We start from the raw sequence: 27287 nt of genomic DNA, 5'->3' as shown, positions 1-27287 counted from the left end.
GGTAATGGTTTTGAAATCAGTATGAAATTATCTTTTAGGGGTTTTTTTCCCATTTTCAAGGAATACATATCATATGCTCTGTTGCTCTGTCCAGATCAGTTATGTAATTATGTATCAGTAATAACAACCAGTAGTAGTATTCACTATTATCTACTGCTGGCTGACTGGACTGGACTTTGGACCCTAATAACAAAGTTGCAAAGTTGACAGTATTTATGAGTTATTAGAAACAAATAGAAGTCCTGATACAAAAGCATTATTTTCAAATTATGAGATATATCAGTCTCCCTTCTTTTGCAAAATCCTTTAAAATAGATCAGTACTGAATTAACAGATGTACCTGATGTAAAAAATTTTATGGGTCTGTTTCTTAGTAAGTACATTCACAATAGATGCTAGATGCATTTTTTGCATACACAAGACCTATAGGGAGCTGATGAGCATACTTTAAAACTATGTGCACATTTACCTACCTGCATACTCTTAGACAAGTGGACACAATTGTGGCTGTAAAGTATTAGAATAATACTTGCAGACAAATATTGATATGCATAAAACACAGAAGCACAGATATATTCTGAATTTGCAGAGATAGCACTTAGAGAATATATTTGCATTGAATTTACTGATTCTTAAGTGTATTTACAGGTGCATACTTTTGATCTTTTCATCATGACTTTTGCAGAACCATACAACCTCTCTGTGGAACATACTCAGCGCTGTAACGGTTTGTCACATATGCAAGTTTTCAATATAGTTATGCATATGTGTATAAATTCTGCTGATGTTATTTGCAGACTCAAGCTGGAATAAAGGCTGAAGCTGTAGCTACAGTCGTTGCAGCAGTTGATCAGGCACGTGTTCGATCACCCTGGCAACCAGAACTAGCAGATGAAGCTTATGTAAAGGAGAAAACTTTGGAATATGGTTATAAAGAGCACACTGTAACAGACCGTGGTTCTGAGGCCCCAGCAGAACGTCATGTTGTCACCAAAGAAGTCAAAACAGTCTATGTTCCTCCTGAGAAACATATCTCAACTCCTGAAAAACAGGAAGTTCATATATCAAAAGAGGTTAGACTCTTTTTTTCCATTGCATTCTTTTCCAGGAACTCTGTCCCAGTAAAACATGTTTCAGTTTAAAGAACAGCTTCACTTTCAACAACTTTCTTCCTTACTTTGTGTAGATAAAAAGAACAACAGAACTTGAGAAAACAATTCGTGTTGAACCGCCGCGGCCTCGCACAGCGAGTCCTCACTTCACGGTCTCCAGAGTCGCTGTTCCTAAACCAGATCATACATACGAGGTAAGCTGAAGCTGCATCCAAGAGGAGCAGCATGCTAATTTTCAATGGCCAGTAGGTCATTCATTCTAAATTTATTTCCCCCACACTCCAATGTGGTGCTTCCCCAAGAGGAAGAGTTGTGTGCCCCTTGCAATTATTTTTGTTGCCTTGTTTGACTAATAAAGAACACTGCTGTAAACAGACAAAGGAATTACTAAAATACAATTTGTTCTTACTTCTTATTAAAGTAATCTTATAAACTGTTTGAGAAAGCAGCTTCAGTTCTTAATGACATACAGTGAAATTGTAGATATTTGTCATGCAAGTTATATTTTTTAAATAGCACAAGTATCCCTCTTTAATCTTATTATGTGCATCAGTTCACTCACACACTGCTTTTTTCTTCCTTGCTAATTAATACATGCTAAGCTAATTTTTAAATAGAAAAAATCCAGACTGACTGTATAATATGATACCATCCATTTTTAAATTTATTATTCCATTTTGCTGTTGGACTTCTTTACATAGCATTAAAATTTTCCAGTTATTAATTTTCTCATTCAAACACACTTTTTCTCTTCATCTGGAATTTAAATATCATTTTCCCCCAAATATGATTAAACACTGTTATAAATATTTTTATGTATTTTTAAAAATTTTCACTTATAAAAATATTTTGAAATCTCATCAGTTATTTTAATCATTGGAAGTTATGTAATTAGTAGTATTCTTTATTGCAGTATTAGACAGACTAGATGGAAATCTAAGGGTTCAAGCGAAGAAACTGAGAGAACATTTCTTGTGCTCCTTAAGAGCTTTCGAAGCTTAAGAGCTTCTTGACCATTTAAAGGTGAAATTCTATTTGAAAAAGAAAATATTTAAATCTTAGATCAAAAATAATACAGGGATATTATATGTTTGGCATTCTGCTACTGCAATCTAAAACTGCTGCTCTTTTTTTACATATGGCTTTTGCAGTGTCAAAACCAAGTAACTAAGGAAGCAACTGCTGCATTTGCAATCTGCTCAAGAAATGCACTCTCTCCTTTGAAAATAAGACAACAATAAAGCTCCAACTCCTTTTCTTCTGTTCCCTAGGTTTCAATAGCTGGAACTGCCATGGCTACTCTGGAGAAAGAGCTATCAGCCACTTCGGCTGCACAAAAGATCACCAAGCCTGTGAAGCCACCTCAGCTAAAGCCTCATGAAGTCAGGCCTAAAGCAGAGCCAGCTGCCCCTCCACAGTTTCCCTTTGGAGAGGCTGCGGAGACGTATAAGAGTCACTATGATGTTGAGACTAAAAAGGAGACAAGCATTAAAAGTGAAGCAGTGCGGACAGAGCACTTGATGCTGCATAAAGAAGCTGAAGCAAAGGTATGTTTTTAAGCAAATTTCTGTCACTTTGACTGACTTTTATCTTAAAAATAGCCTCACTTTCTTGCTGTCTTCTTATCTCAATTTTCCACTTCTAAAGCAATCTGCTGCCTTTTATTTTTTATTTGTTTTACACAAATCCTTGTTAGGACCTAATATTTACTTACAACATGCAAAGAGTTCATATTACCTGATTTATTTTCTTATTTAAATTATACTTTGTTCATTATTGTCCTCTAAACCTCCTAGGTGACAGAAGCTGCCAGAGTTCCTGTACCTGCAGAAATCCCTGCTACACCACCCACCTTAGTCTCAGTAAGTAATTTGTATGTAGTGTAGGGGAGTTACAGTAGATTTTCACCCATTCTATTTTCTAATTTTTATCGCTTAATACTCAACCATTAAAAACTGGCTTTATATAATCATTTTAACTTTGAATTAGATTTACTCAGGCATATAATTTATTTCTGATACAAAGTCTTCTTGATGTTTTTTATGGTAGGGATTCTTCCCATTTATGTCACATAGGTTGATCTACCTGCATAAATATGAACCTACCTTTTCATGTTGTTAATAACAGCAATGTTCAGAGACCCTAAAAGCCAGTTTCAAATACTTCCCTTTGGAAAATGCCTTTTTTTCCCCTGCATTCATTGCTTCACAGAACAGTGTTTTGAACTAGATGTTAAATTTTCAATTCAAACAGGTTTTAGATATTTGAGTATCTGTTTAGTATTGAAAAGGTAAACTGACTGTGATACTTAATTTTTGTCACACAGGGCCTCAAAAATAAGACTGTGACTGAAGGTGAGTCTGTCACTCTGGAGTGCCAAATATCTGGACATCCTCAGCCTACAGTGACATGGTACAGGGAAGACTACAAAATTGAGAGCTCAATGGACTTCCAGATCACTTTCAAAGCAGGACTTGCTCGCCTTGTGATTCGTGAAGCCTTTGCAGAGGACAGTGGAAGATTTACCTGCACTGCTACCAATAAGGCTGGGAGTGTCAGCACTTCCTGCCACTTACATGTGAAAGGTAAGTATATTTATAGAATCATAGAATTGTTAAAGTTTGAAAATACCTTTGAGGGCATCGATTTCAATCATTAGCCCAAAAGTGCCAAGTCCATCTCTAAACCATATCCCTAGGTGCCACATCTACATGTCTTTTAAATACCTCCAGGGTAGAGAAGGTATTTAAAAGTTGGCCCCAGATGACTCATGGGCAACTTGTTCCTTGCTTTATAACCTGCGACAGCCTTTTTGGTGAAAGGTTTCTCTATATTCAAACTAAACCTCCCCTGGTGAAACTCAAGGACAGTCCCGCTTGTCACTGTAGAAGTTAATAATTTTGTTAACTGTATATTGCTTGTAATGTATCTTGGACATTTAAAACACATGTCTTGAGTTGTGTTCTGGGGTTATTAGGTAAAAGGGATGTCAGAATATGAGGAAAAGGCTGATAACTACATATTCTTTTTATGTTAAGTAAACTCATTGCTTAAGGCCTATTAAGATGTTTTAAAATCCACTTTATAAAATTTGCCTTTTAGTTACTGAAGAAACTGAGACTCGAGAAACCATTTCTGAGAAGACTGTTACAGAAGAGAAACGGTAAAGTTCCTTTCTAAACAGACTGCTCCTATTGCAGTCATTACATTCTTGCATTCTGTTTTATGAGAGCTTCAGACATCAGCTCACTCACCTGCACTGAAATCTTGTTTCAGCTATGTGGAGACAAAGGACATTGTAATGGAAGATGTCTCTGCTGCAGCAGAGGAAGTATCGGGAGAACCCATACCTCCTTTCTTCATAAGAAAACCCATGGTACATAAATTAGTTGAAGGTGGGAGCATAATTTTTGAATGCCAAGTAGGGGGCAACCCAAAGCCACATGTCTACTGGAAAAAAGGCGGAGTTCCTCTCACGACTGGCTACAGGTACTATGAATACAATACCCAAAATCCATCTTAACATAATTTTTATGCATATTTAATTGGCAATGTCATAATTTGATTCCCTCAGTTATGCTGAGACAAATAACATCCTGATTTCTGTGAAATAAATTCATTTTTAATGTAAAAGTTATAGGCTCATGTCTTAATGTGTGACTTTAAAAGGTCATAAGTTTTAAAATATAAATATTCAAAAGACTATAAAGTAAGATATAGTCATATGTTATACTTATAAAAAATCAAGAAGTGTTGTATTTGTTTTATTCTGTCTGTGCAATGCTTGCATTCACTCTACATAAGTCTTGTCTGTAGAAAGCAACACACTTTCTAGCTGAGAAAAAAATATTACATTTGTAGCATTCTTGAAATGATATGGTGACCAATACAAGGACACACATTCTGTGTGCACACAAAATACACCATTATATTCTGTCTGATAACTAGACCTCTGATATTTCAGTACTGATGTTTGGAACCTATTTATTTAGTGACAACAAAAAGACCAGTACTATAATTTCAGCATGGTTATTTTTCATATGCTACTTTGTATGCTCATTCATTCAGTGAGAATCGCCTGTAAAAGTTTCTCTTTTTGTGCCTTGTACAAGTTAGGAGTGTGTCTAACTGTAACTAAAAGCAAATTAACTAATAATTAACTAAAAATTATAGAGGATTTTTACTTTTATGTTTTCTATAGATACAAAGTGAGTTACAAAAAAGAAACCGGGGAATGCAAACTTGAAATTTCCATGACTTTTGCCGACGATGCCGGAGAATACACTATTGTTGTTCGTAATAATCTTGGAGAAGCTTCTGCAACGGTCTCCTTACTAGAAGAAGGTACATTTTATATTAAGGAAATGGGAACAATATTTCTTAAAATTAACTTCCAGATGGCAAAAAATATTTTAAATTGTGCTGCAAATTCTTTGCAGCTTAGTTTATTCAGTTCAAGAAACAGAAAGACAGATCTAGTGCCTCTGTTTCTGCAAAACAAAATATCAGGCCCTTGAAGTTTGTACTTGTTTTCTCTATTCAGTCCAGTGAAAACCAAAAAATTTATCAAAATTAATTTGTTCTCAATTCTTAGCTGATTACGAAGCCTACATAAAATCGCAACAAGAAATGATGTACCAAACTCAAATGACTGCATACGTACAGGAACCTAAAGTGGCTGAGGTAGCCCCACCCATTTCCTATGGTGACTTTGAAAAAGAGTATGAGAAAGAACAAGCTCTAATTAGAAAGAAAATGGCAAAAGATACAGTGATGGTCAGAAGTTTTGTAGAAGATGAGGTATGTCTATCCCTCCACACTAATTTTGGGTACCAACATTTTACTGTACAAATAATTTATTTGCAAGGTAATTTTTTAACACAGAAAACTAAACTAATGGTCTTGCTTTTCTATATAGGAATTCCATATTTCTTCTTTTGAAGAAAGACTTATCAAGGAAATTGAGCTCAGAATTATTAAGACTACCTTACATGAACTTCTTGAAGAAGATGGAGAGGAGATGATGGTTGATATTTCTGAATCTGAAGCTGTAGAGGCAGGATTTGATTTAAGATTAAAGAACTACAGAACCTTTGAAGGGACAGGAGTTACCTTCCATTGCAAGACTTCTGGTTATCCATTGCCAAAGGTACCCCAAATCTTTTTTTTTTTTTTGTACATCATTTGATGCTCTACTTGAAAGGAATCCCTTAACATCTCATTGTCAAACATTCTACATTCTGCATAGGAAACAGTGCCTTTCAAATGAAATTCAGTCTTCTGGTTTGATATTAAGCCAAATTTTCCTTTTGTCCCTTACTAGAATACACTTAGGTTGGTTAGCCAGTTCAGAGGTAGGCTGGATTTACCAACTAAGTCGGTCTTGATTTTGAGTATCTCTGAGGAAGCCCAGACCAGTGGGGAACACAGCAGCAGTCCAGTCGAGGTTACTTTGCTCTTCATTAAAATGGGCTTTATATCTGTTTCTAGCTCCAAAACTTGTCTTTCAGGTTGCTATGCAAATATCTTACACTAGTCTCACCTATTTCAAGTAAAAATGTTAATGTTTAACACATAGATGGTGGGCTGTGATGTTTTCCAGCTGAAAAATTGCAAGTTGTAGTATCTCATACTTACTAGCCAGTAGTAAGATCTTAGTGGATCTTAGCTCTCCTTTAGCAGAGCTCACATAGCAGTCTACTGTTGCTTTCCATGCAGGTGGCATGGTACAAGGATGGCAAACGTATAAGACATGGAGAGCGCTACCACATGGAACTTCTGCAAGATGGCAGCGCCACTCTGCGTTTACCTGTTGTTTTACCTGAGGATGAAGGAATTTATACTGTCTTTGCCAGTAATATGAAAGGAAATGCCATTTGCTCAGCAAAACTCTATGTTGAGCCAGTTGCACCCACAGCAACTCCAGGTTATATGCCAGGACCCGAAGTTATGAGAAGATATAGGTAGGTACACAGTAATATAATTTTATGAGACCTCAATCTGCTGAGATAGTCCAAAAACTCATCACATAGCAGTTAAATAAGCTTATGCTATTGGAGTTTGCACACCTCTAGAAAAGCTCTAAACGCTGTTTTCATGACTCATACAGATTTTTGTGCTAATTTAAATCAGAGAAATGCAAAGGTTGAAATCTGTTTATCATGTCAGTCCATTGTTATATGACATTGCCATACACGTCTGTCTTATCTCTTCCTTCCAGGTCTATCTCTCCACGGTCTCCAAGCCGGTCTCCTGCCCGCAGCTCTCCTTCTCGTTCTCCTGCCCGGAGATTAGAAGAAACTGATGAAGGGCAACTAGAGAGACTATATAAGCCAGTTTTTGTGTTGAAACCAACATCATTTAAATGTTCACAGGGGCAGACAGCAAGATTTGACTTAAAAGTTGTTGGCAGACCTATGCCAGAGACATACTGGTTCCATAATGGTACATAAGCCTCATTTTTATGAAGAAATAATATTTTTAAAAGTTTTTTATGTCTCATGGAGACTGTCCTTGATTGCAACTGTTTTCTTTTCATCTGTATCTGCAGGCCAACAAGTGATTAATGACTACACCCATAAAATAGTGATTAAAGAAGATGGTACCCAGTCATTGATCATTGTTCCTGCAATGCCTGAAGACTCTGGAGAATGGGCTGTCATTGCTCAGAACAGGGCAGGCAAAGCTTCAGTCTCAATGACACTGACTGTAGAAGGTATCTTCTGTGTTTTCTATTATATTCTGTATATCACGCTATTTTTAGTGATCTGACGAGTTTCTTATTTAAAATCATGGCTTTTTCATTTCTTCTTAATGTGGTAACTTACATTTTCTCTTCCAGCTAAGGAAGACCTAGTCCGACCACACTTTGTGGAAAGATTGAGAAATGTCAGCGTGAAGGAGGGCTCTAGACTGGAGATGGCAGTGAAAGCTACTGGTAACCCTAATCCTGACATTGTATGGCTCAAGAACAGTGACATCATTGTGCCTCACAAATATCCCAAAATAAAGTAAGGATTTTTATTATATTGAGATCTATTGAAATTTAAATTTACATTTTGTTTAATTTTATTTAAAATACTTTATATAAGTTAAGTAGTAAATAACCACCATCCTGCAAAATACTTCCTGCAGTTTCACAAAAGGAATTCACTAGGGGCTTTTGCATTGCAGCAAGGATTACAGATATAAATTACCTTGTAGGATTCATTCAATATTTTTCCAGCATATGTTTTCATATAGTTTCTAAAAGCCATCACATTTACTGAACTTTTATCTGTCTCTGATTTTGAACACCTCTGTAGGCAAAACTACCACAGAATATAAGACTGGTTTTTTATTATTCTTCTCTGATTCTTAGGCACTGCCTGCCTAAACATGAATAAACATAAACAAAATGTTTATTAACCCCAGAGATTTACCTTTGGAGGCTTTGAACTAATTTGGAAGAAAGGCAAAAATAAATGACAAAGAAAAATATATTTTTTTTTTTTTTCATATTTCAGGATTGAGGGAACCAAAGGGGCAGCTGCCCTTAAAATTGAATCTACTGCCAGGCAAGATGCTGCATGGTATACTGCTACTGCTATCAATAAAGCTGGGCGGGACACCACCCGCTGCAAAGTAAATGTTGAAGTTGAACACACAGAACCTGAACCAGAAAGGAAATTAATAATTCCAAAAGGAACTTACAAAGCCAAGGAGATTGCAGCACCAGAGTTAGAACCTCTCCATCTGCGTTATGGTCAAGAGCAATGGGAGGAAGGAGATCTCTATGACAAAGAAAAGCAACAGAAACCATTTTTTAAGAAGAAGCTCACATCTTTAAGGCTCAAACAATTTGGACCAGCACACTTTGAATGCAGGCTTACACCAATTGGTGACCCAACCATGGTGGTGGAGTGGTTGCATGATGGCAAACCCCTGGAAGCAGCTAACAGACTCCGCATGATCAATGAGTTTGGGTACTGTAGCCTGGACTATGGGGTAGCCTATTCCAGAGACAGTGGAGTGATCACTTGCAGAGCAACTAACAAATACGGTACAGACCACACATCCGCTACTCTGATCGTGAAGGATGAGAAAAGTCTTGTGGAAGAATCCCAGCTGCCAGAAGGCAAAAGGGGACTCCAGCGAATTGAAGAGTTAGAAAGAATGGCCCACGAGGGTGCTCTACCTGCTGTTGCACTGGACCAAAAGGAAAAGCAAAAACCAGAAATCGTTTTGGTTCCTGAACCCGCAAGAGTCCTTGAAGGCGAAACAGCACGATTCCGCTGCCGTGTGACTGGCTACCCTATGCCCAAGGTCAACTGGTACCTCAATGGACAGCTCATCCGTAAAAGCAAAAGGTTTAGACTCCGTTATGATGGAATCTACTACCTGGATATCGTGGACTGCAAATCATATGACACAGGAGAGGTGAGAGTCACTGCAGAGAATCCAGAAGGCTTTATTGAACATAAGGTGAAACTTGAGATCCAGCAGAGGGAAGACTTCAGATCTGTTCTGCGTCGTGCTCCTGAGCCCAAACATGAGCCTGTAGTTACAGAACCTGGGAAACTTCTGTTTGAGGTACAGAAGGTAGACAAACCTGCAGAGGCAACAACCAAAGAAGTGGTGAAGCTGAAAAGGGCTGAAAGAATCACTCATGAAAAGCTTTCAGAGGAATCTGAAGAGCTGCGCTCTAAATTCAAGCGCAGGACAGAAGAGGGCTACTACGAAGCCATTACAGCTGTGGAACTTAAATCTCGCAAAAAAGATGAATCATATGAAGAAATGCTAAAAAAGACAAAAGAAGAACTTCTTCACTGGACCAAAGAGATCCCAGAGGAAGAGAAGAAAGCCCTTCCTCCTGAAGGCAAAATCACCATTCCAACATTCAAACCAGAGAAGGTGGAGCTTAGCCCAAGCATGGAGGCCCCCAAGATTCTTGAACGAATTCAAAGCCAGACAGTAGCCCAAGGAACAGATGTACACTTCCGTGTGAGAGTGGTGGGAAAACCTGATCCTGAATGCCAGTGGTTCAAAAATGGTGTTCAGATTGAAAGGACTGATCGTGTGTACTGGTACTGGCCTGAAGATAATGTTTGCGAATTAGTTATCAGAGATGTGACTTCTGATGATTCTGCCAGCATCATGGTGAAAGCAGTAAATATAGCTGGTGAAACTTCTAGCCATGCTTTCCTGTTAATACAAGGTAATTTCAATTCTTTTACTCTTCCTACTGCTCATCATAGTGTGTTAAGTCTGTTTGGTCAGTGCACTGTTGATTGTTATGTATTGTTTTGCAGCCAAGCAGTTAATCAGCTTCACGCAGCAGTTACAAGATGTTGTTGCTAAAGCAAAAGACTCCATGGCAACTTTTGAATGTGAAACATCAGAGCCCTTTGTGAAAGTGAAATGGTTTAAGGATGGAATTGAGATTCATTCTGGAGACAAGTACAGGATGCACTCAGACAGAAAGGCTCACTTTCTTTCCGTATTAACAATTGACATGTCTGATGCTGATGACTACAGCTGTGCACTGGTAGAAGATGAATCTGTAAAAACCACTGCAAAGCTTACTGTTGAAGGTAAGAAGCATACAACTCAGTACCATGACATACTGATAAAGTGAAATCAGCTTCAGAAAGAAATAAAAGTATTTAAACAGACATCTAACACCCTTAGAGATGTGGAGCTGCTTTCATACTTTTGGAATCCAGTATGAAAGTCTAGAGATGTATTTATGTAAAACAGTTACACTATATATCTATATCCATTCTCTTAGGCTCATTTAATAACTTTTTTTTTTTTCTTCAGGAGAATCTAATCAAGCTTGTTTACAAATGTAATTATTTGCCTTTAGGTGCTGCAATTGAGTTTATTAAAGAACTTGAGGATGTTGAAGCGCCAGAATCCTTCTCAGCTGAACTTGAATGTGAGGTTTTCCCAGAAGATGCGGAGGGGAAATGGTATCATGGTGATGTTGAGCTCACTTCTAGTCTTAAACATGTGATTGCATCCCGCCGTGGTCGCCAGACCCTCACTATTAAAGATGTTAATAAAGATGATCAAGGAGAATATAGTTATGTTGTTGATGGAAAAAGGACTCAATGCAAACTGAAGATGAAGCGTAAGCATTTCTTACATTGTCTATATACTATCATTTTTCTATTTTATAGCATGTACTATAGCTGTATCATTGTTTCCCAGAAAGTTTTAATGTTCAATATTCTGCCTCTTATAAGTATTCATTAACTTCATTTAATTCCACAGCTCGTCCCATGGCAATTCTTCAAGGACTAACTGACCAAAGAGTCTGTGAGGGAGATATTGTGCAACTTGAAGTCAAAGTCTCCCTAGAAAATGCAGAGGGTGTCTGGATGAAAGATGGCCAAGAAATTCAGTCAAGTGACCGTATTCATATTGTGCTGGATAAACAATCACATATGTTGCTCATAGAAGATGCCACAAAGGAAGATAGTGGAACTTACTCTTTTAGTGTTCCTGACCTTGAGCTGTCAACCACTGGACAGATCACAGTTTACAGTAAGTCACTATGATGATTTTGAAGGTGTGTTTGATTTTTGGCTCCTTTAGGATTACTTTTTAAAGACATAATTTTTCTCATTATGAATATTTTTGTAACTTGGCAGGTGTGGAAATAGTGGTGCCTCTAGAAGATCTTCATGTAATTGAAGGAACAAAAGCCATCCTTGAATGTAAAGTTTCAGCACCTGATGTGTCCTCCTCAAAATGGTACCTAAATGATAATCAAATAAAGCCTGATGAACGTGTGCAAGCTGTATGTAAAGGTGCCAAACAGAGGCTGGTGCTCACCAGAACCCATGCATCAGATGCAGGACGCTATAAGTTAATGGTTGGCAAAGTGGAAACAAGCTGCAATGTCACAGTTGAAGGTTGGTGTTTCCTAAGAAGCACAGTTCTTTGTGAAATGATTTCTTTGAAAACAAAACTAGTGGAAACAACTAACAAATTTATGATTTGTTATTTTTATAGAAATTGAGATTATTAGAGGTCTTCATGACATCACCTGCACTGAAACACAGAATGTGTCCTTTGAGGTCGAGCTCTCCCATTCAGGGATTGATGTAATTTGGCATTTCAAAGGCCAACCCATACAGGCTGGTCCTAAATATAAAATTGAAGCACGTGGCAAAATATACAAATTGACAGTGGTGAAGATGATGAAAGATGATGAAGGAGAATATGTCTTTTATGCTGGAGAGAAGAAAACGTCTGGGAAGCTTATAGTAGCAGGTTAGTAGGGTTAAAGTCCAAGGTTTTTATTTCACTGTGATTTAGAAAGTACCCAAAGGACTTGGAGCAATAGTGCTCTTCCAGTGGGAGTTTGTCTTTAATTTATCCTTATATTTTTATGTTCTCCTTGCCTTTCCCCTTATCTTTTGTGATTAGTGTAATTTGAATCCTCAAATCTGCTGTGTTAATATATTTTGCTAGATCAGAAGAACAGTATGAAATGCTGTATTATGCTTTTGATGTAATTACTGTAAGAAAGAGGTTTTGTCTTGTGCATTCTCAGTATACCTGTGCTGATGATAAAATAAAAGATAATAACTAGGATGGAAATAAGAAACATAATTTTGTAATGTTCAGGTCATATTCTACTCCTGATTTTTCCCAGAGCTCAGAATGACTATGGCCATGCTGCAAATTAGGGCAAAGAATTCCAGCATCTACTTTTCATTTCTGTTTGGGGGAAAGCTGAACAGCAACACAACAAAAGAACACGCTTTTTCTTCCCAACAGGCGGTGCCATTTCAAAGCCTCTCAGTGACCTGACTGTGGCTGAGTCCCAGACAGCTGTTTTTGAATGTGAGGTGGCAAATCCTGAATCAGAGGGCCGGTGGCTACAAAATGGTAGACCATTAGCTACAACGGATCAGTACCGTGCCGAATCTGATGGTGTGAAAAGAAGGCTTGTTATCCCTGCAACCAAACTGGAGGATATGGGGGAATACAGCTATGAAATAGCAAGCTCAAAGACATCTGCCAAACTGAAGGTTGAAGGTCAGTATTTTCTATAATTAACTGATGTCTTTGAGACTTATTCTAGCATCGCTCACTCTATCTTGGACCAGTACTTAAGACACAAGTAAAATAAAATAAATCAAATAAAAAACCCCAAACAAACAAAACCCTGAGCCTATCCAATAACAACGACAAAAACTAAACAAGCAAATTCCCAACCAACCAACTAACAAAACAGACAAATAAAACTCCAAAAACTTCAGAAACCAGATATTTCTCATGGATACTACAAGTAAAGCTTCTTTACTGTGTTCCCAGCACACTACTTTGCTGGAAAGTGTACAAACTACTATATACATAAAATGAAGCAGGATTATTCAGTTTTATTAAAATTCAATTTTAGGCTTTAATTTTGATCTATTTTGTCAAGGTTTTTTTTCTATTTTCTTCCTCTTTTTTTTCTAGCTGTTAAGATCAAGAAAACCCTAAAGAACTTAACTGTGACAGAATCACAGGAGGCAGTTTTCAGTGTAGAACTGACCCACCCTGATGTGAAAGGAGCTCTATGGATTAAAAATGGTGTTGAACTTGAATCAAGTGACAAATATGAAATTACAGTGAAAGGAACTGTTCACACACTGAGAATCAAACACTGTGTTGTCACTGATGAGTCTGTTTACAGCTTTAAACTTGGAAAAATAGGAGCAAATGCCAGACTTCATGTGGAAAGTAAGCCATTCTGGTTTGAATATTTGCTGTAATGTGTGTTTTGAATTCATATCATACACAGTGCTCAATATTGCTAACTTTTTTCCTCAAGCTGTCAAGATCATCAAAAAGCCAAAGGATGTGACTGCTTTGGAAAATGCTGTTGTCTCATTTGAACTGAGTGTTTCCCATGATACTGTACCAGTCCGCTGGTTCCATAAAAATATTGAGCTTAAACAAAGTGATAAATACAAGATGATCTCTCAAAGGAAAGTTCACAAGCTTATGCTGCACAACATATCTCCCGATGACGCTGGGGAATACACAGCTCTTGTCGGGCAAATCGAATGCAAAGCAAAACTGTTTGTGGAAAGTAAGTATTGTAAGAAAGTAGTTATATGAATTGTTACACCAACACTGAGCAACTTGACACTTCATTGCCTGTTACCCTTGGTTTTTTGCAGTCTTCCAAACATACTAACCTTTAGAAAATTCTCTCTTTTTTTCCCCATAATTTTAGGCATACACATCACAAAGACCATGAAAAGTATTGAGATCCCTGAGACCAAAACTGCCTCTTTTGAATGTGAAGTTTCTCATTTCAATGTGCCAGCTGTCTGGCTGAAAAATGGTGTGGAGATTGAAATGAGTGAAAAGTTCAAAATAGTTGTCCAAGGGAAACTCCATCAGCTCAATATAATGAACACAAGCAGTGAAGACTCTGCGGAATACACTTTTGTCTGTGGAAATGATAGAGTCAGCGCAACCCTGACTGTAAAACGTATGTAAAAATTAAATTAACCAGAATATTTTACAGTTACAAGTAATAAGTTTGTGTTAACACATGGACTTAATGATATTCTGATAAAACCAGCAGACTGTAGAGGTGTTTTTAAACAACACTAAATAGCCACAACAGCATGTTTTAAAAGAGATTTAGAAGTGGTGAACTTGGAAGTCAGATCCTGTGTTCTTATTTTTTAGGCCAATATGCCTAAATGCCAGGTCACCATGGGAGACTGAATTTGGATTCCTATGTCATTCAGTAATTGCAGGTCATGTAATTGTAATACTGATTCTGAACACAAAATGTATGTTTTCATATTTCCAAAATCTTCTTAAAGACGTTGAAGCATCTCTAATCTGGTTAACATGCATTTAAAATAAAGTAAAACAGAATGGAAAAAAAGCAAACCATGTCCATTCCTTTCCTTTTAGCCATCCTAATTACCTCCATGCTAAAAGACATCAATGCCGAAGAGAAAGATACAATAACCTTTGAAGTTACTGTTAATTATGAAGGCATTTCATATAAATGGTTAAAGAATGGAGTAGAAATAAAATCGACTGATAAATGCCAGATACGAACAAAGAAGCTTACACACTCCCTCTCCATAAGGAATGTGCATTTTGGTGATGCAGCAGAATATACTTTTGTTGCTGGAAAAGCAGCTTCATCAGCCACTTTATATGTGGAAGGTATTTGCTCTCTTGATTTGTATGTTTAGCGATTTCTCGGGCTTAGATATCATCACAGCACTCATTCTACTTTCTTCTGCCCTAGCTCGTCACATTGAGTTTAGGAAGCATATTAAAGACATCAAAGTGGTGGAGAAGAAGAGGGCTATTTTTGAATGTGAAGTTTCAGAACCTGACATTCAGGTCCAGTGGATGAAGGATGGGCAAGAACTCCAGATTGGTGATAGGTAAATTATTGCTTGTACACCATATTGACTTCTGGAGTCTGTTTTCCCTCAGGAAATATCTAGCTCACTTTCTTTTCTGATGTGCTCAGGATGAAAATTCAGAGAGAGAAATACGTTCATCGTCTCATCATTGCTTCCACAAAGATGTCTGATGCTGGTCAGTACACTGTAGTAGCAGGTGGAAACACATCCAGTGCCAATTTGATTGTGGAAGGTCGTGACATCCGCATCAGAAGTGCCCAGAAAGATATTCAGGTAAGGCCTATACAGATGAATAAATATTTCATAGCTTTGTGACTCAAAGAATAATGCAAGGGAAGAGCAACAATATCTAACCAGAAAGAGTCATAGCACAAAAATCTGTAAGCATAAGGTCAGAACCTTCACCTAAGAAACTGGAGAGTGAGACCAGAGGAAAAACCAATATTACTTCTATTATTTATTCTTTTACAAAGGTCATTGAGAGACAAAGAGCTGAAATTGAATTTGAAGTCAATGAAGACGACATCGAACCACAGTGGTACAAGGATGGTATTGAGATCAACTTCCAGTATGAGGAAAGATACAAGTATGTGGTGGAAAGGAGAGTCCATCGAATGAGCATCTTTGAAACCACTTACTCTGACGCTGGAGAATATACTTTTGTTGCGGGACGGAATAGGAGTTCTGTTATTCTTTATGTGAATGGTATGTGGCCCCACAACTAATGTTTTGACTGTATTTATTACTCAGTGGTTTTCTGATTCTTATATGGCTTCTCTGGAATTCTAACTCTTCAAAGAAAAAAAAAATCAAAGATAATTTGGAACACTGCTGAATTCCTCATGTACATAGATGTTTCTTGCCCTATTGAAGTAGCTGGCTAGTGGATGAAAATATCATAGCAGTTCCTTTCCTATGGTATTTACTTAGGCCAGAAAAATCTTGAGTCTAAATAAAACGACTTTGTTGAAATGGACAAATATGCCTTTCCAGAGTGATCAACCTAACAATTCTTGGAAACATTTTGCCAGAAACACTTACACTAACACAGCTAATTATGTTAAGGCACTTGCTGCTAAATCATTCCCCCTATATCAAGGATGAGGGCAGATTTTCATGGACACATAAGATTAGGAATAATAAGGGTTTGTTTTGCTTAATTCTTTGCAAATAGTCTTCAATCACTAATAACATCAATAATGAGATTTCTCTCTCTTTCTTTCTTTCTCCTATCTCTCTTTGCCACCTCACTTTCCCCCAATTTCCAGCTCCAGAGCCACCCCAGATTATTCGGGAGCTAGAGCCAACAACTGTGGAGTCTGGCAAACCTGCCCGCTTTTGTGCTATTGTATCAGGCAAACCCCAGCCCAAAATTTCCTGGTACAAAGATGACCAACAGCTTTCTCCAGGTTTCAAGTGCAAATTTCTTCATGATGCACAAGAATATACTCTATTGCTGATTGAAACTTTCCCTGAAGATGAAGCAGTGTACACCTGTGAAGCAAAAAATGACTATGGAGTAGCTACAACTTCAGCTTCACTTTCAGTTGAAAGTGAGTTTCCTATGCTCTTAACAACGTTTGTGAAATGAAATTTTCATTCTTCATCTTTAAAAATCACTTTTTCCTCTTTTTCTTTAGTCCCAGAAGTTGTCTCTCCTGAGCTAGAAATGCCGGTGTATCCGCCTGCTGTCATAATACCACTACGTGATGCTGTTACATCTGAGGGACATTCTGCTTGTTTTCAGTGCAGAGCTTCTGGAACAGGTGGGTTTAATGACATCCTATACATCTCTCCACCTGTCAAAATTTTTCATCTTGAACTCAGAAAAAAATTCAGCAATATATGTGCTCAGATCAGTCTTCCCCTAGAAGTACAGATATTTGATACACACACAGCCAAGTGTTACTGACAAGTTTCAGTTAAGCACATCAAAGCATGGAAGTTTGAAACTGTCATAAATATATTAAGTGTTTCTAAAAAGATCTGTTTATCATAATTTCTCATAGTTTATCTTTGGAAACGTCTCAGCATTTTAAATGCTAACTGATGTTAGAAAACTCTGTGAGTAAGACACAGAGAGAAAAGCAGTACTGCATCAAATGAACATGAATTTCTGAAGACACACACTGCCATGTCCTTAATACACAAACTGACCGAAACTGTGACTCAACCTTCCTCCTAATATTTCTAAGTATCATTCGGCAAACACTAAACTCTGGTTACTTTCTTTATCTTAGCACAAAAAGTGTTTGCTAATTTTCCTTTGAGGTGTAGATTTTACTTGAATAAGTTTTTTGATTTAGATACATAGAATGTCACTCTGCAATTAAAATATCTTTTCCTTAACACACATTCAAATAAAGCTACTTTTCTCCACTTAGCAAATGGCCTTGAGTATGACTACTAGTGAAATATTCACATAGTAAACTGCAGAGTAAGATCCAGTTCACAACCCAAAGAATTTAAAATTATTAATTATTATTTCAAGACAAACAAAATTCCAAATTAAAAAAATAATCCTATTTGACGGCTCTATAAAAATCAATACAAATTGGTTATACACATATATATGCAAATATATATAATTTGCATTACCATCCCTTGAAATAAAACTCCATTTAAAAAAAAAAAAGCTTTAGAAAAATTCTGATTCTGCTTCAGAAAATATATGTTGGAAATACTGGCCCACCCTTTGTGCAATGCATGCTAGTGTAATATTTTTTAATAGAACTGTACTTATGTGAATGTGGAAGCTGCATTTATAGCACAGAATATAAGGATCCTTTCATCTAGATCACCCATCGTAGAATCATTTAGGTAGAAAAAGACCTCAAAGATCATCAAGTCCAACTATTAACCCAGAATGGCCAAGTCCAGAAATAAACCATGTCCCTAACTGCCGAATCTACAGGGCTTTTGAATACCTGCAGGGACTGTGACTCTACCACTTCACTGGGCAGCCTGCTCCAATGCTTGACAACCCTTGCAATGAAGTAATTTTTCCTATTGAAAATCTCCTTTATTGAATACACTATTCAAATGCATTTGCATACCTCTCACTTGTGTTATAAAAACCTTTTATATTAGGTTAGGTAACACATGATTGCAAGTACAATTGTTTAATGGTAGGCATTGAGCAACCGGCTATTGAAAACACTCTTCTGATAACAGTAATAACACACTGCTTGAGTAACAACATACGATTGATGATGTAGTACAGTGACAGATGGAGAGAAAAAGCTAAAATCTGCTTTAATCCACTCCTGTCTACAAGAATCTGTACAAGTAATACATTTTATATAGAAATATATAAATCTTTCTTGAGAAATATGACAAGTAATATTTGCAATAAAAAGAAAGAGCTGTGCTTAGCAGAAGAATGATCTGTTTCAATTTCTTAACCTGACTAGCTCAAGCTAGATATTTTATAGCCTGTTTAATCATGCAAATGTAGCAAAATCACATTTTTAAAAATATACTTTCTCTGACTTTAGCCATACAAAAATATTTTTGAATTTTTACACTGAGAGTGTCAAGGAAGAATGATTTTTAGTCAATAACATATCAGCACCAGAATCAGTTTTCCCATACAAATATTTCCAGTGCACTAATCAAAACCTAAAGCAACAAGTAGGTCACTTTCCACTCATCACATTTTACCAGAATAATACAAGGCACATTTAAATTTAAATGTTTGTGCTTTATACTTTTGAAAGATATAAATATAAAAATAGCATTTACTTGCTAGTATAATATCATAACTTAGACCTTTTTCTTTTCTATCTTTTGCCTGAGCAGATCTGAAAGTGTCTTGGTACAGCAAAGAGAAGGAGATCAAGCCATCACGTTTTTTCAGAATGACTCAATTTGAAGACACTTACCAGCTGGAGATTGCTGAAGCTTATCCAGAGGATGAAGGAATCTATACCTTTGTGGCAAGCAATTCTGTGGGCCAAGTGACCAGCACTGCCACCTTGAAGTTAGAAGGTACACTGTGCCATTAAAAAAGTTTTCTTGCTCAGGTCATGTTCCAATAATCATCTTAATATACACTGATACTGATACGCGAGTTGTTGTTTGTCATGTTGTCTTTTAACTCAATTAATTGCTGCCATTTACAATGTCCACAGCATACATTTATGTCTCAAAAATATATGTCATGAACAGAAAAAAGTATTTCAAGATTTTTTCATGTTCCATGCCCCCTTTTCATTTACTCCAGTCTTAAAATCTGACATACATCAAAGATGGTAAAAACCTTTTTTCTAATGGAATTTTTTTGCTTACACATTCTTTGATTTGCCTTGTGAAGACAATCTAGTAGTTTTTGTATGAAATAAATTACTTTGAAGGTTTTGAAAAACAACTCAAATAGAGGTATGTAACAGGTACGTGGGCAACTGAAAAGAAATCCTTTACATTCATATGAATTAATGAAACATTGATCAAAATTTTAGAGCAGAAATACTGTTTGGAGAATTTGCTTTTCTATATTGTTCTTTATATTATTTAACCATAAATATTTTGTTTTCTTTTTGCATTAGATTTTATAAATGATGAATGAGAATAATTCATGCTGTTGTGAGTTAGGAAAAAAACTTGAATGAGAGAGAAAATTCATTGTAGTGTAGGGTAAGAAATTAAAAGTTGGCATGCTTCTTTTCAGGATTTAAAAATGTTGAAGAAGTTACATCAGAGTCCCCTTGGCATGTTTCTTCATCTGTTTCACTTAAGGAGGAATCTGTTGGCCAAAGGCCCACCTTTATCCAGCCTATTTCAAGCTGCAGGGTATGCAGCGGGGAATCAGTCAGATTTCAAGCTAGAGTCTCTGGCAGGCCCAAACCAAAAATCCAGTGGTTTCATAATCAACAACTCATGTTGCCAAAAAAAGACTTAGTTTTCCACTTTGATGAGTCTACAGGCACAGCTATACTGATAATAGTAGATGCTTTCTTAGAACATGCTGGCCAATACTCTTGCAAGGCAAGAAATAGTGCTGGAGAAACAACTTGTACAGCTACACTTACAGTGACTGCAGAAGGTAAAGCCCCATTTTTACTTCAAAGGGATTCAATTTGTTGCATACCACACTTTTATGCTGTTACTAATTTTTTCCTTGTTTCACACCTTTTCTTTCCCACCTAACTTTAATAGAACCCTCAGTAACCCAGCCACTCTCATTTCTTGTCTTTGAGCTGTAACATTTGGAAATTTTCAAGTTTGTATCTCAATATAGGTCAAAGAATAGAAATGCTTTAATCAAAGCATTCAGGATTTTAAAACAAGTGGTTTAATGATCTTTATAGCAGTGACTGAGGTATTTTGCACTATTCTGTAGGAAAAGAAAAAAAAAAAAAAAACAAGATAAAAAAAGAAAATACCTCCTTTAAAAGTGCCATTAAGTTTCCAATACTAAAATGGACCACTTTGGTGAAAGAAGAGAACAAGCACCAACTGAGTATCAACTGCATGACTAGTTTAGGCATCATTTGTTATTTATACACATGAATGGATAACTTCTATGTCAACAGAGTAGTACGTCTGGCATGCTGTGTTTTCAAATGAAGATCATTCATTTTCATCCTCCATGCTGTTTGATTTTGTTCAGAGCATGGCCAGTAAAGTTCTTTAGATACTAATGTTGTTGTTTTTGTTACTTGATTACACAGTGCAAGCCCTAGATAGGCAAAGTTCTGGGAAAGATGTAAAAGAGTCTATCCGGTCACAGTCTATATCAGAACTTCATGTTTCTCCTCTCACAAAGAAGAACATTGAAACTTATCAAAAAGAATTTAAATCAGTGCAACATCCATCACAGGAATTGCGTGTACAGGTTTTTGAAAGTGTATCAGAAAGTTTGACCATGAAGGCTACATCAATTGAAGAAATTAAAGCTGTGCATACCTCAGTCCTTTCTCAAACATCTCAGAGCACCAAAATCTCTATGATGACTTCTCAAGAAAAGAAAGAAGTCCCTCCAAAGATTCTCTTGCAACTCAGAGACCTAACTGTGAAATGTGGTGACACTGCTCAGTTCATATGTGCCCTAGAAAATGAATTCTATGAGTTTCTTTGGGCCCATGAAGGTAAAAAGATAGAATTGTCTGAAAAATTGAAGATATCACAAAACGGAAATGTTCTTCTGCTCACAATCCTACATGCCCAGCTGTCAGATCAAGGACTGTACAGTTGTACTGTGTATAATGACTATGGAGGGACAACAACATCAGCAATACTAACAGTCAAAGGTGGTTATCTGACTTTTAACATTTTTACTTACTTTTTGCAGCTTCATTATAACTGCCTACAGCCCACTCCTATTACCTTTATTATCAGTATTTAATTGAGAAAGCTCTAGTAATAATGTTCTGGGGTTTTTCCTGCACATTTACAGCTCTATTCATAAGTAGCATGTACAGTACTGGGAAGTTGGCACTGTAACTTTGTGCCTCTTCCCAAAAAGTCACAGATGTCTCAGGCTTTTTACTCCTCATATCCTTCATGTTATGCAGTGACGTGTAAAGAAAAACAAGCTTGTAGGAATTTTTATATTTTGTTAATTCCTGAAGCAGGAGTTTAAGGAAGAAAAGAATGCCAGAGGCAATTTTGAATTAGATACCAGGTCATTTCTAACCCCAGCATGTTTCCAACAAATCCAAGATTCAAATTCCAAAGTTTGCAATATAAGTTAATGTATTTGAAAGGATTAATGGGTGCAAGTATTGTATTACTGCAATACTGAACTGTCTTTTACCTTTCACTCTTCCTAATATATTAAGTGTTTACTTTTTTGCTTAAATTCCTTCTACCTCTTCCTGACATCTAAGTACTAAAATGTTAGTAGTGTTACCACTAGTGAAGACCCAAAAATGTATTGTTACCACAGGTGATAGTATTTCTGATGAGTTCAAAGGAATCAAGACCAGAAAACTAAGATGAATAATGAAAAGGGCATTGACCCTGTTGATCTGGCTCTTAATTACTGAAACGTCTTTCTTCACTATAGAGCTGCCAAAAGCACTTTACATAATCTTCTGCTGCTACTTTCCTAATTAAGGCTCTAGATTAGAAGCAAAGATGTGCTTTTTTTTAGTCACTGTGGGAAAGACCCACAGGCTTAACTGGTAACTAGAACTAGCCTAACAGGAATAGAACTCTTAAATGTGCCATCACTCGTGTTTAATAGCACTGTTTTAGCACTAATATACAGCATATTCTATCAATACTAACTACTGGGTTTTCTCCCCATAAGTATAAGGATGTTTTTTATTCCTGCAAAACATCTGAGCTAATACTTTTCCTAACTTTATTCTTACCTAGCAAAAGAAGCACAAGCCAAAGCAGTAACAAAAATTACTCTTGAATCAGATTCTAAAAGCTTTAAAGCAGCCAAAGATTGTCAGTTTAAAGCATCTGAAGTTAAGCAAGAACCTTCAAAGAAAACCTCAAGCTTGTTTATATCTACATCCCAAAGACCACATGAAGCTGAGAAGCAAAGAAACAGAGTATACTATCCTGATGTCGTGCCATGTGAAGACATCACAGAAACTGACGCCAAAGCACCAGAGTTTCTTGAAACTCTGCCTTCAGAAACCACTGTAAAAGAAGGAGATGATGTGTTTCTCTTTTGCATAATGAAAGGTGTGCCTACACCTTGTGTAGTCTGGCTGTTCAATCAGCTAATAGTTGAGGAGTCTGCGCTGTGTTCCCTAAAACACAATGGGCCACTGTGCAGTTTAAGATTGTTGAAAGTTGGTCAGGACCACGAGGGTATATACAAGTGCAGAATAGTTAACCCTGCAGGACAAGCCGAGTGCAGCACCCATCTGAAAGTGACAGGTTGGCAACTGCATGTTCCTTCCAAGTATCAATTCTTCATGCATAGCATCATAACTGCATTCCACTACATTCATTCCCTAGGAGATGATAAGGAACGAGAAGTATCTCATTAGTCTCTGCATTGTTGAATGTTTTCTTCAGGGATTTACAGCATGATGAAGGCATGTTGTTTTAGAAACTTTCCCCCACCCTGCAAAAAGAAAGCAAATCTTACAGAAAAATGTACATTGCAAACAAGTTTGAAAATATTTGATTACTTTATTCTCAAAATTTATCAAGTGATTGAATTGTCTGGCATGCATTTATGTGTGTGTACATGTGGATTTATGTCTATTTGCAAAACAGATTGGACATTTTTACTATATAAAGTGTTGATTGGCACATTTAACAATTATATCTCAAAAATATTTGTCTTTTTTATTCTAGCTCCTGAAAAAATTGTTCATGAGAAGCTAGAGGAAGAGGTTGAAATGGAAGTGAAAGGTACAATAACCAATGAGAATAATTATTACCAGTAATTAGTAATGTTGTGGAAATGTTTTATCAGCTTCCATGAAGTGTCTGATGGGGAAAGACACACTTTAAAGCATATTGGAACATGTTGCATGTTTGTTTTGATATGCAAAAGGTTACCCGCATTATAAGGTTATTTAAGTTTTAAAATATGTTTAAAACTTCAAATCAATAATTGTGCAGCCATATTTTTAACTTTTACTTCATGCTTTGCAGCTGTTCACAGAGCTCATTATGTTCAATTTCCTTTTGAATGCATGGAATAGTTTACTTCAGAAGGAAGTTATACAAATCTTAATTGTATTATTTTTAAACAAGTTAGCAGCCTAACATTAATAGGTTCAATGGACACTATTGGATGGATAGATGAAGTATACTAGAGAGCATTTGTTGTTTAGGTTATGTGAAAGCTACACATTCCCATTGATTCCTCGCACTTCTTTTTACATACATTAATTCATCATTATACATCTCTTACCCTGGCTTGCAGATAGCATACGTGGTTCATGTTGCTTGCTTTTCCCCCCGTGCATAACACTGTGGAGTTAGTGGCTGTATTAGTTCGAATAAACGCCTTCTCATTTCATGTTACTTACTTTTTAAAAAATATATTTCAAACTATTTTTTTCAATTGTTTGAACATATCTACAAAAAGAAGGGTCAGAAAGGGCGTTTATTCTACTGTCTGCAAGTCAGGTAAGATTTTCTACTTTGCCACCCAAAGACACACAGCTTTTCCAGGCAACAAAAACATATACGCAGAAGAACATGTTATTTTGAAATTCTTTTTTTGCTTGTTCAAGAAGAAATTTCCAGTCTGAAGAAAGAACAGACAACGAACGATTTTCGTGTCAATCTTTAAAACAGAGCAAGGCATTGCGTTTATTCGAACAAATATGGTGAGTGAATTACTTTTTTTTCCTGGGTGTGTGATGAAATCTGTTGCATGCCCATTTTTTATTTCAATATATTGCTACTTTTTACAACCAGGTGGTAAGCAGAGCGTGACATGCTGTAACCCGGTCTCCTTCTCTTGCAGAGCAGCGCAGCGGGGACTTCGAGGGACACGGCACAGCGGCGGTGCTGGCTTGCCCGCAGAACCGTAAACCCATCTTCACACAGGGACTGAAGTGTAGGTCTGTCCTGGAGGGGGACCCCGCGCTGTTCCGCTGCAAGCTGGTGGCGTGCCCGGCGCCGCACATGGCCTGGTTCCACAACAACCGGCCCGTGCGGCAGGACTGCCGCAAGGTGATTCGCACCGAGAGCACGGAGCACACGCACTGCGCCAGCCTGGAGCTGCGGGACGTGCGGGAGCACGACGCCGGCAGCTACAGGGTATTCGCCATTAACACGGAGGGCTCAGCCGAGTCCACGGCCTCCCTGCTGGTGTCCCGCCGTGGGGAGCGGCGGGGCCCGGCCCCGGCCGGGAGCGCGGAGTGGCTGCGGCCGAGCTGGGGCTGCCTGCTGCAGCAGCGGCGGGAGGAGCGGCTGCGGGTGGTGCTGCGCTGCACCGGCTCCCCCTTCGACAAGGGGCAGGAGGCTGAGCCCGGGCACCTCTCAGCAGCCCGGGGCAAGGTACGAACCATCCGTTTCCAGAGCCTGCCGCTCGGGAGGCCTTGCCGCCCGGGGCTGGCGCACGGTAGGGAGCACAGGGCCACAGTGGTTAATGCTGAGGAGCTGCTGGATGAGGAGACCCGCTGGAAGCTGCAGAGGCTGCGGGAAGCCAAGAGGGCAGCGCTGCAAAAGAAGCAGGAATTCCTCATGTCTGCGCCTCAGGAGGCGCCTCCTGAGCAGCCCAGCCCACGTAAGGTGGCAGCCAAAATGGTTGGCTCAAAGCCCCTCACAGTGCAGGTAGTGAAGCAATACTCCAGGTCCAAGGACCTGGTGGAGAGATGGCAGGTGCAAGGTGGGCTCCTGGAGCCCTGCCCACCCCTCTTTGTACAGGAGATCAAGCCTCAGGAAGCTGTTGAGGGACAAAGATGTGCTTTCTCCTGCCTCTTCCACGGCCGCCCACAGCCCACCGTCACTTGGTACAACAATGACAAGCCCGTGGGGCGCATCCAGGGCACTGCTGTCCACACCACGGGGTGCTGCTCCACACTGACCTTCCCATCTGTGCTCCCACAGCATGGTGGCACTGTCACCTGTGTGATCTTCAACCCGCTGGGCACAGTCAGCACCTCAGCTGGACTCCGTGTGAGGCGGCGAATGCCAGCCTACCAGTACGCAAAGAAGGAAAAGGAGGAGATGACAGTGGAGGAGAAGAAAGAGGTGAAGGAGGAAAAAAGGGAGAAAGAGAAGAAGGAAGAGGAGAAAATGAAGGAGGAGGAAGTTGGTGTGGTCTTTGCAGCAGAGAAGGGACTGCCAAGTGCAGTTCCAGACTCAGACTTGCTGTCGTTGCCTGTGGAAATCAAAATCACTGCCCCGACTCCAACACCAGAGCAAGACACAGAGATGAGAGAGGTCCCACGACCCTCTCCAGAGCGGGCTGCTTCCACCATGAAGCACAAATTTAAGTTTTCATTTGATATGGGAAATGAACCACCCCAAATTGTGAGAGAAGCCCCAGAACATATTCATTGCTGTGAAGGAGAGGAAGTGGTGTTGGAGTGTGCTGTGTCTGGGCAACCCCCACCAGTTGTGAGCTGGTCCTTGAATGGCCAGAACCTCTCTGTCAGTGAGAGACTGAGGTTTGAAGAGGGCAAGAATGGCACATACCGCTTACACCTTCAAGAGGTCTCTGTCACAGATGCCGGGCGATATTGTTGTGTGGCCACAAACGTGGCTGGAACAGCACAGACTGCCTCTGAGCTCACAGTGCAGCCCAGGGCACCCAAACTGTATAGCAGGGCTGAAGGCACTGAGGAACTGCCTGCCATGGACCATGTTCTGCACCTCCAAGACCTCAGCATACTTGGTAGGGATGCAGAGGAAAAAATTGCATGCCCCAAGGAGCAGGAAGCCCACCTACCGTGGTCCCTGAGGTTGTCTCCACCTCCTGGTGACCAGTTGGAAGGTTGTGAGGAAACACCTCACATCAGGGAAAGTGAGATGGAGGGAACAACGGTGCTGGATATCACAGAAGTTTATGCAAGGCAAGAAATGGTCAATAGAGAAGAAAGGGTGAGTTATACAGATGGTATTTCTGAGACGAGACAGAACAGAGGAAAAGCTGTCTCTGAGGAGCACATAGTTGGAATTGATACCACTGAATTGCACTCTACTGTATCAAGGGAAGGATGTGAATTGGTGGCCAAGGACTCAGGTCACTTTTCTGAGGAGCTGGAGCCTGAAGGAGGCAAAGTGCTACCACATACAGATACTCTGTCCTGGGACATCTTGAAGTCACCATTTATGGAAGTGCAAGAAAAAATACATGCTCCTGAGCAGTCTGCTCTGGCAGGGGAGTGTAAGGATTTGTCATTTATGG

General features: G+C 38.5%; 1 protein-coding gene across 20 annotated transcripts in view; it reads left to right on the top strand.

The window, feature by feature from the left end:
- TTN (titin) overlaps positions 1 to 27287 on the top strand; it is a 238040-nt gene that overhangs the window by 14698 nt on the left and 196055 nt on the right. For all 20 annotated transcript variants that reach the window (XM_063162226.1, XM_063162223.1, XM_063162220.1 and 17 more), the window contains 32 exons: positions 798 to 1073; positions 1187 to 1306; positions 2384 to 2659; positions 2909 to 2974; positions 3439 to 3697; positions 4215 to 4275; positions 4389 to 4601; positions 5314 to 5456; positions 5707 to 5912; positions 6031 to 6261; positions 6831 to 7075; positions 7333 to 7556; positions 7663 to 7827; positions 7954 to 8122; positions 8618 to 10308; positions 10403 to 10684; positions 10960 to 11226; positions 11370 to 11642; positions 11750 to 12013; positions 12114 to 12374; positions 12885 to 13145; positions 13572 to 13835; positions 13927 to 14187; positions 14335 to 14595; positions 15033 to 15293; positions 15379 to 15520; positions 15610 to 15775; positions 15976 to 16207; positions 16771 to 17055; positions 17143 to 17268; positions 19304 to 19492; positions 23771 to 23827. In XM_063162226.1, the coding sequence (XP_063018296.1) occupies positions 798 to 1073; positions 1187 to 1306; positions 2384 to 2659; positions 2909 to 2974; positions 3439 to 3697; positions 4215 to 4275; positions 4389 to 4601; positions 5314 to 5456; positions 5707 to 5912; positions 6031 to 6261; positions 6831 to 7075; positions 7333 to 7556; positions 7663 to 7827; positions 7954 to 8122; positions 8618 to 10308; positions 10403 to 10684; positions 10960 to 11226; positions 11370 to 11642; positions 11750 to 12013; positions 12114 to 12374; positions 12885 to 13145; positions 13572 to 13835; positions 13927 to 14187; positions 14335 to 14595; positions 15033 to 15293; positions 15379 to 15520; positions 15610 to 15775; positions 15976 to 16207; positions 16771 to 17055; positions 17143 to 17268; positions 19304 to 19492; positions 23771 to 23827 (8197 nt within the window). The remainder of the gene's footprint in view (positions 1 to 797; positions 1074 to 1186; positions 1307 to 2383; positions 2660 to 2908; positions 2975 to 3438; positions 3698 to 4214; positions 4276 to 4388; positions 4602 to 5313; positions 5457 to 5706; positions 5913 to 6030; positions 6262 to 6830; positions 7076 to 7332; positions 7557 to 7662; positions 7828 to 7953; positions 8123 to 8617; positions 10309 to 10402; positions 10685 to 10959; positions 11227 to 11369; positions 11643 to 11749; positions 12014 to 12113; positions 12375 to 12884; positions 13146 to 13571; positions 13836 to 13926; positions 14188 to 14334; positions 14596 to 15032; positions 15294 to 15378; positions 15521 to 15609; positions 15776 to 15975; positions 16208 to 16770; positions 17056 to 17142; positions 17269 to 19303; positions 19493 to 23770; positions 23828 to 27287) is intronic.

This window comes from Melospiza melodia, chromosome 8 (genome assembly GCF_035770615.1).
Source record: "Melospiza melodia melodia isolate bMelMel2 chromosome 8, bMelMel2.pri, whole genome shotgun sequence".
Lineage (NCBI taxonomy): Eukaryota > Metazoa > Chordata > Aves > Passeriformes > Passerellidae > Melospiza > Melospiza melodia.
The sequence above is the reverse complement of the archived record's forward strand: the minus strand, read 5'-3'. Positions and strand labels throughout refer to the sequence as shown.